General features: G+C 37.3%; 1 protein-coding gene across 6 annotated transcripts in view; it reads right to left on the bottom strand.

Annotated features, from left to right (window-relative positions):
- Positions 1-6,821: 6,821 nt before the first annotated feature.
- Positions 6,822-9,876, bottom strand: part of LOC126368683 (transcription initiation factor TFIID subunit 1) — a 28,934-nt gene continuing 25,879 nt past the window's right edge. For all 6 annotated transcript variants that reach the window (XM_050012782.1, XM_050012785.1, XM_050012784.1 and 3 more), the window contains 2 exons: positions 9,369-9,473; positions 6,822-7,430 (listed from right to left, as the gene is read on the bottom strand). In XM_050012782.1, coding sequence (XP_049868739.1) covers positions 7,356-7,430; positions 9,369-9,473 — 180 coding nt within the window. In that variant the 3' untranslated portion in view covers positions 6,822-7,355. The remainder of the gene's footprint in view (positions 7,431-9,368; positions 9,474-9,876) is intronic.

The raw sequence follows: 9,876 nt of genomic DNA, 5'->3' as shown, positions 1-9,876 counted from the left end.
TAATGCAAAGGTTAAATTAAATATTAATCAACAATGTTAAATTTCATTATGATTATCATGTGCTCATAATTGGTGCCCGATAAATGGCAATCGGCTCGGCCCCTATATGCGACTCAAACATAGCTGGCGAGGAGTGGGTATTTTATACTTCTGCCTACCCCTTCGGGGTTACAGGCGTGATGCTATGTTTTCTAATGGTATTTCTCTGATTATGTTGTTAATTAACAAATGATTATTTTAACTTGTTGTCTACATTGTATGAACACTTTTATTCGTAACTGAATGCTTACACGTTTTACAATAATAAAAAAATATTTAAAGGACCAATGTTTTTTATTTCTTCCATACTTTTCAATGATAAACATTTAAAATATATTACTTATGAAATAATTGTTTTCTTTTATAATACCAGTATAGATAGAAAATATCCGAAATCCCGCAATCCCGCAAACCCGCCGGGCGTATCCACACTAATATAATGTTTGAGGTCGTTGACCCTAAATTGCACTACCTATTCCGATCATTGATAATAATAATAACGTATCTACAACTTCAGCTATGCGCAGGTGAATAGCCGGCGCACGGGTCAAGGGCAACGCTCGCCAATAAAGTAGGCATACGAACAGATACTATTTCTTTCTCTGTCACTTGCACCATAAACATACTTCTCTCTCTCTCTCTAGTCGTCGGCTCGACGCGGCCGCGGCCGGTGCGTCGTCGGCGCCCTTAGTCGGCGCCTTTGATGCTTTGCGCTAACGCCGCCGCGCGCTTCCGCTCAGTCGAATACTAAGCTTGACCCGAATCGCGTGATGTTTTTCGAGGATATTTTTTTCGTGTTCATTTACTGCGCAAAAGTATGGAAGATTGTTGATGTTTATTAAAGAGCAAGGTGTTGTGTTTGTGAGTGCGTGTGATACCTACCTACCGCGGAGGAAACGCGATGTTGCATACCTACGTGACGTGACATGTTCTAGGGTACCTACCTAGGTACTTCATCCGAAGGAATAACAATTAAGGTAAGGCAAGAGTAGGGTTTTTATTGTTAATAAGTTAGGAACGTTTTAATAACTGGTAGGTAGGTACCGTGCGTGAAAAATCGTGGCAGTAGGTGTTCTACTTCAACAAACAACATTTTTAAACGTTGAACCACTACTAAGCATCTAAATACAAGAGAATGAAAACTCCTACCTAGATATCAACATCGTATCTCACACGCGTAACGTAGCCGCGCGTAAGTTTAGCGTCTGTGTGGCGCGTTGTTCGACTTACATTGCGGCACAGTAAAAATTGAAAATCTTAATTAAACATTTGCGACAAGAAAAACACCCACCATCGTTTTTAGTACAATAAAATAGGCGTTCCATTTTTTTTTTCGTTACGATGTCACTAACACCCTGTATATCTATAATATCAAGTATAAGTAATGCATTATAATCTATGTAAGTATCATAGTATGTTTTCTTTATTATATATAAGTAGGTACGTAATTGAGTTTGGTGTGTCCGTGGCTCACGTTCGATAGGTCTCCCATAATACCAGCGCCGCGGCCCGTGCTAAGCACGTGTCACGGCATTATGCTGAGGGAGATCCTTTTTTTATTTTGGGCGCCTCCATTGTGTATTTAATGTCTGTATTATTTGTCTTTTTGTCTTTGTTTTTTTTTCTATTTTTTTTTATTTCTGTAATGTAAGTTTGTAAATGTGGCGTCCAATATGGAAATAAATATTTTCTTTCTTTCTAAATTAAAGTACGAGTAGATATGTGGTTATTTAACACGTACTTACCTTCTCTTTCATAATCTTCAGCAACTTCCACAACGTCAACATTATTTTCGGTGTGGCTATTAGCAACTCCACAACTAACTAGGAAACAATAAGTAATGGTATTACAATTCATAGAATCTGATTTAATATTTACATTATATTCAATAAATTACACACCACAGCCGGAATTCAATCATTACGTTGATGATTAATAGTACTACTTATACATACATACATACATAAACTCACGCCCGTAATCCCTAATGGGGTGGGCAGAGCCACAAGTAATCAAAGACAACTTGCAGCCACTGTTGATACTATGTCGTAAGCTGGATGTGATGAACCTTATGGTGATAAGGGATCAGCCTATCGCCCATAACATTAGTCCATCATGTTAGATGACGCAATCCCTCTGTCGGTTTTTACGACATGCCCGGGAAGACAAGCAGCTGAACGTTTTCTATGTTTTTTATTTGCTCCCAGAACAGCATAGAAGCAACTACTAGCAGTACTACTTATACTATAAATTATAACAGGATCTGGAGGTTCCGGGTTCGATTGCCGAAGGGGACATATCACAAAAATAGTTTGGTTAGGACATTACTGACGCTCTAACCACTAGACCAGAGAGGCTGTAATTTTTAGTAATTCGTTACAATGTTAATTATAATTTATAGTGTAAGTATATATACTTACAAGTACGTACTTACGATTTTTGTCATCAACGGTTGAATCTTGCTACGATAATCGGCGATTTTAGTATATATCGACAATATAGATTTTACTTCTTTATCTTTTAGCAAATCTTTCATGAATACCACTGCACGGTAAATGTAAGACGCCATAATTATTTGAGCTATAGTCATCACATCGAGGCCATAACTTGCAAAGCAGTATATGTATTGAGGAATTAAATCACTGTGACATGAGTTGTCACTAATGCAGTTTATAAAACAGGAACCCATTTTTAAAACGAATGCTATCAGTTGATAGGCAAAAGCCAAAAGGCCAAATTTGTTATTTTTAAATATCTTACCAATATCATCATCTATTGCTACTGTGTCAATTATAAGATCAAATAAATTGTACTTCGAGAACTGAAGCGTAAAGAAATGTATTAAATATTGTGCAAGATATACAGAATTCCTAGAAGTTTTTTGGATGATTGTAGTGATCCCTAATATAGCCACCATGATAAAAACAATGAAAGAATGCATACATTTTGCAACAGAACGGAATTCTTTTTTAATGCTTTTATAAACCCAAAATTGAGGCCTAATAAGAAAAGAATTGCGAGGAAAAATTCTGCTGGGAATTTGGGCACTTTTGGTTTCGCATTATAATTTACTTTTTCTTTCACTTTTATTATACGTTTGCCGCGAGAAACCATTTCGCACCTAGGAATATACCACAATACACTTACGTCTATCACACGTACAGTAGTCACTTTATCTAATAGAACAGTCGATCAGGGTGGGTAAGCACCTAATATTAATGAAAGCTGCAACACAATCTATCTTCTTCATTGCTTTTATATTCGTAATTAATAATCATCAGGTATGTATAAGGGAAAGCTTTTAATATTTTCCTTGACATTTTTCATTGGACTTATTGCTTTGGCTCTACGTTCATTGTGGGCTTTCTCCTGATGACACTCAATTAATGTAATAAAGAAAAACGTATTTCCTCTCTCAACAAAATTCCCTGCCGACGAAACAATGTAGCATACCAATTTGCACCGACATGCGATATGCCGATATAGGATAAATGAACCGTTGAATATTCAACTAATAACGCGAATATAGAAATATGCAAATCTGACAGCATTGTGAAAAATACGAACATGAATTCGTAGCAAGATGTAGGCTCAATGCAGAGACGGTACTGACAGCGAACCGGGGCACGGGGACACTTCATACAACCAACCTCGTTTTACACAGACACTACACATTGACATTATCGTACACACGCAAATGTGTGTGACATATGACACCACACGATTCAAGTCTAAACTATGTTCGAGGGGGTGAGATAAACCTAGCTCAGATGCTGGTGGGAAGCGGAGAGTTGCTCTTCTATACGTAGTATTATTCCTTATTCTATTTCCGGGGTAAGAAGTTGTGTCCGTAACGGGAGTGAGTAGGTGTGCCCATAGACCTAGTAGAATGAGGGTAAAATCTACCTATTTCTCCCATCAGGTGTCGCTACTGTTGAGTATCCTAAAATTTTCACAATTCCCCGTACTATTTGAGTAAACAAACAAACAAACATTATTGTTTCGGTTATATTTTTACACAACCTTCTGCTTATGTAGGCTGTACTGTTTATAATAATATGTACATGTCGCTTATTCCACTAATCCTTTTAACAATTCCTCTGTTAAGATGTACCTACCAGCCATGATAAACGAACAACTGAATATTCAATTAATAAGACAAATCTGAAACCCTTGTCACTGTGGAACAGCTTCATTTACATTCTATTCAATGCAGCCCTGATTGGATGCAGTTGTAACGAATACTGAGGTATTCTATTTGAAATAGATACCCCACTACTGATTTTAATGTGAAATATGGAATAGGGAATTTGACTTTGGTAGTCAAAGTTGTGTTTTCGAATTCATGTTTGGATCATATATAATTATCACTTACTCAGCGGTGCAGGAAAACATCGTGAGGAAACCCACATTCCCGAGAAATGCATTTTCGCGGGTTGGAAGGTCAGACAAGCAGTCGCTTCTGTAACAAGCCGGACTTGTCAAATCTTCAGATTAGGTAAGCGGACCCTGTGAAAAACCGGATAATGCTAGGGAGATGATGATGCGTCAAAACTGTGTGTCGATATCTATTTATAAGTTTAGCCACAGCCCAGACACTCCATACGAGAATACCGGTCTTACCGTGGAAGTGGGAGCGAGACAGACGGTAGAAAAGTGAGACTGAAAAAGAAAGAAATCTAGCTCGCCACCGATACGGTGTCGGTATTGGTGCGGGGCGATAAGTGTCCATTCTACATGTAGTATTATTCTGTATTCTATGCCACAACCACAGATATTAGAAACACAATGAAAAAACGCTTAGGTATTCTACAAAACAACCAAAACTGAGATAGGATAGGTTAGACATGCGAGGGTTGTGCAAATAAGCATTTTTGTTCGTGTAACCGCAGTTGAGGAGCTCGGTGGCGCAGCGGTAAACGCGCTCGGTCTGCGATTGTTGAAGTTAAGCAACTATCGCAAAGGCCGGTCATAGGATGGGTGACCACAAAAAAAAAGTTTTCATCTCGAGCTCCTCCGTGCTTCGGATGGCACGTTAAGCCGTTGGTCCCGGTTGCATTAGCAGTCGTTAATAACCATCAATCCGCACTGGGCCCGCGTGATGGTTTAAGGCCCGATTTCCCTATCCATCCATAGGGAAGGCCCGTGCCCCAGCAGTGGGGACGTTAATGGGCTGATGATGAACCGCAGCTATACAACCCTGGATAAATGTACAGCTCAATATTCAACTAATAAGTCCAATAAAAATATGGAAATCTGATACATATGCGATACTGGCTTCATTTACATTCCATGCAATCCACAGTGCTTCGATTGGATGCAATAGATAGTAGTGAACGTCAATTACGCATTTCTAATGCTATGGAATATTTTGAGCTAGTCAGTCAGTCAAGTCAGATGGAATTGGTGAAGGGAATTGGGTAGTTTCCTAGGTCAATAACAAATTATGAAATTCTAGTTAATACTAAAGACAGATCTGGCAAGAAACGTTTTGTTTTTATGAATTTTATTAAAGAAAAATGTAATAATAAGTGCGGTATTTTCTTACGTTTTTCTATGACGTCACAGGTCGCTTTTCATACCAATTCCATAGTAATTTCGTGTTTTGACGTTTAGTAAAAAGTAATTGATTTGACTAGTTGGAAGCTACCCTATACGTAGTATTCAAATTTCGAATTTCTATATGTATTAACATGCAAAGTAAAGCGGGCTCAAGCCATTAGATGATAGGCAAATTAAAATACTTACTTTTCAATAATTTTTAATTTCTTCGGTTCTTTCACTTGATTCCTTCGCTTCCTTTTACTCGCACTTGGAAGTACGAAATGGAGTAAAAACTCGATCAAATATTGCTTTACCTTCAGGGCTAACATGCGCATCGTGATAAAATTTTCGATCGACTCAATAGATTTTGTCTTAATAGATAAGTTTTTTTCGTAACATGCGTGCTACGTGATTTTGTTCGTATTTTAACAGAACGACAAGACTTATTTGAGTTCACATTTTAGCACCAATCGACAAAACGACATAATTGTATCGTCAGAATGGATAAAATTACCGTGACAACATTTTATCACGTTGCGCATGTTAGCCCTATAGCTCAAAATAATTATATTGCCAGACGTCTTCGGTCGATATGCAACTGAACTTGATAGATTCCGCTATGAAGCTTCGATCGACCTTCAAAGAAGAATCCCTACCATAGATGGTAATATTACTACCGTATACTTTAACGAACTTATTCAAATTATGGCACACCCCGAACACTCCAAGAATCCCATTCTCACCGCGTTACTGCGTTAGTGCAAGGGAGACAGACAGTCCGCGTTGCATTAAATTGATACAGGCATAATTTAAACTTGTTACGTTCGGTACATTTTTAGTCTGTGCTTTTAAAAAGAAAAGAGTATGTTCTCTGTTGTTCGTTTTTCATGGCGGCAATTTTAAAATTTGTTAGAAGAATGGCGCAATTTTACACATAAAAACTATTTCGTATTTAATTCAGCATCCCCTTTCACAGTATCTATGTTTATAGTCCCGATTATTGCTTACTATCACTCAGTACTTCAGTAGGTACTTAATTTCTCGGCTTTAGTATACTAAACGTGTTTATAGCAGAGGATCAAATAAAGAATATAATATACGAACATAACATGCTATTAAACCGAAATTGCACTCGGGGCAGCATTTTCATGCTAACAACCAATTCTCGAAATTAGTAAGCACCGCATCCGAGTACGAATTGAACATCCACCACAGGTTTTAATGAAAACTACAACCGCTATAATTACCAATATTTATTACTCGGAACTTAAACATAAAACTGTAACAATTAAAATAATTGTGCTGATTCCTACAGACACCATTTAATTGTATTTTAAGTTGTACCTGTCATTTTCTTATCCGCCGAAAAGGAAAGGGACGGGTAATCGACAGGCATACAATTTATGAAACAGACGTCAATTTTAGGCAGGAATATTAAAAACCTTCCCAAATTTATATATTGGCCAATAACCTGACAGAATTATGTTGACAGCACACGTCAAACGGGTTACATTCCAGCGAGATGCCTATTTTATTCGCCCGGGTTATTCATTCATTTTAAAATTAACATTTGTTAACCGTTCGTCCCTTTCCTTTTAGGTGGATAAGAAAATGACGGGTATAACTTAAAATATAATTGGTGTCTGCAGGAATCAGGGCCATTATTTCCCTTTATCTTACTTCTTTTGAAAATACTTAATTTATAATTTCTTAAGATTTATATTTTTATGTACATAGTGCCAACACCAAATGTATTCGCAATTTAGATTTTTCTAGAACCATAATCCATCCTCAGCCTCTTCTTCGCTGTCCGTGACTTGCAAATCGTCTTGTATAGCTGGGTCCGGCTGCGAAATAATGTTTCCATTAAAAGCTATTTATTATTTCTATTCTTGTTCTTCTATCATGTGGGTTGTGAGGTGAAGTACCAACCTCATCAACCCTGGTGTCAGGGTTACTATTGAGCCGCCAATGGCCCGCGACAAGGCTCGTGTAACAACTACTTACTTACATCAGTAAGTAGTAACCGGGACCAACGGCTTAACGTGCCTTCCGAAGCACGGATCATCTTACTTTCAGACAATCTGGTGATCAGCCAACCAAACTAGGGACCACAAAGTAATTTTTGTGATATGTCCCCACCGGGAATCGAACCCGGGACCTCCGGATCGTGAACCCAACGCTCATTTCTATTTAAATGTTATTTTATAGCGCTCACCCGTGCTTACGGAAACTCAAGAGAAAATTAAATCGATAAAGTCTGACTCGGGCGGGCATCGAACCCGCAGCTCTTTGCAACTTATTCTTTATTACTAATAGGTATAGAAAAGTAGGTGTAACGGGCAACTCTGTGTAGAAAAGTTACCATTAATCTTTAGATTCCATAAAGGCTTCTTACTACACGCAATAAACACTTCTAAAAGAACGGTTTCAGCAATTAATTGTAAGCCAAAGGATATATTTCTGGAATATTTTGTTAAAATAACTTTATGTACATTTATCTTCGTGCAAACGGAATACAAATATGGACTAATTTAATATTAAATTTACAAATCCGAATTTATGATTTAATTAGAATTCTCCGACCGCTATCCGCGAATGCAATTGATCGACGTTGTTCATTTACTTAGCATTATGAAATTAGATATAATTCCAACTTTAGTATCTAGCCGTTATTACCGAAATTAGCCGAAATCAAAACATTATTCTAATTAATATTGTAGACATTTACTTCGTTTTTCGAAGTAAACTGAAACTAAAACAATAATAAGTAACCACAATCGAGTCATGTTAGAAGCTCTCCAGATACGTAATTTTATAAAATACGCTGGTGTAAAATCCTGTGGTTTTTAACCCAATATCTAGCCCATAGAAAGTTCTGGGATGTAGCGTGGCGTGAACTATATAATCTGTTCCATTTCCTGTAGCACTGTACGGTCACGAGCATTAATATGTATTGTATACACTTTGGTACCATGTCACATTAACTTTTTTTACAAATTGAACTGTTTAGTCTCACTAAATGTCAAATATGTTAGTGCGAATGCTGGCAGTTGAAAAAGGATTAAAACAGATATTGACCGAACTAGGGAAACAATAAACATTTAAACTTATTGCTTCAGCATAACGTTAACGAAATTCTATTTTGACTGAGATATCGACAGAAAACGGAATGATCTGAAAGCCCGACCACCTGGGGCAATCCTATAATTACGTAGGCGGCGCTGCTGACGTGCCAACAATGTGGGTGTACGTAGTCGTACAAAATTGGCTATTCGAGCCATCATAGAGCACAACAGAGAACATACATCCCAAGCTCTTGAACTATAACCCTCAATGAGTCGACCAGTAATTATCGCTGTAGACGAAATCGACTGTGAGGCATCATTGTTCAATATTTTCGACATCTTCATTGAAAAATTATGAATCCATGACAGGACAAACTCAAAATTATTGCATTGGAACACGCGAAAATGTTGTTGACAAAAAGCTTTTGCCAAGTTTTTAAAGTATGACAGCAGTTTAGTCATCATAAACATTTACACATCCATATTATACAAAATAAGTTTCTTTAAAGAATTTCTTAACACTACACTAGAATAAAATATTGCTACAAAACACGCATACGTGCTATGACAGCTGAAAATAAAATCCTTTTCGATACAGTTTACGACTGAAAAGCTTAAATGTCAGCGGCCGCCAGACCTTCTTTGTTTTATAAAAACCTGAAAGTTTCTGTACGTATAATCCCTAACACAAGTAGCAATGATAAGCAACTGACTTACCTGCCAGTTTTCTGGTGGTTCCTCCTTGAACTGCGGTGGTGGCTCCAATGATCTTCCCTCCATCATTGATGGTTCCATACTCATGTCTGGTTCTATAGGCTCCTCCTACAAAGCAATATTTTATTAGATTTCTTTGATATTTTTCTTGTCTATCGTCGCTACTTTTTTGGTCTTCTAGTTTGAGAATCGTACTTCAGAAAGCACGTTATGCTGTAGGCCCCAGCTATTTGCAAAGGTATTATTCGGGGCCTATTTTTTAATTACTTGGGTACATAATTATTCTAAAATGTAATGTACAATGTAATGGCAGAAGCATATATAAAATGATTATTGCTTGATATTTGGATCACGTTATGTATAGAATTATGTAGCTACCTATAATGCTTCTCTTTATTTTGATCAGAATTATAATGGGTGGAAAATGTAGTGAGCTTGGGTGTAATAAAAAGGGTCATCATTTATAACATAAAAGATGCATATGCATATGTCTGTTATCCATGAAATTAGA

The sequence above is a fragment of the Pectinophora gossypiella genome, chromosome 8 (genome assembly GCF_024362695.1).
Source record: "Pectinophora gossypiella chromosome 8, ilPecGoss1.1, whole genome shotgun sequence".
NCBI classification, from domain to species: domain Eukaryota; kingdom Metazoa; phylum Arthropoda; class Insecta; order Lepidoptera; family Gelechiidae; genus Pectinophora; species Pectinophora gossypiella.
Note: the sequence above shows the minus strand (reverse complement) of the source record. Positions and strands in the feature narration are given on the sequence as shown.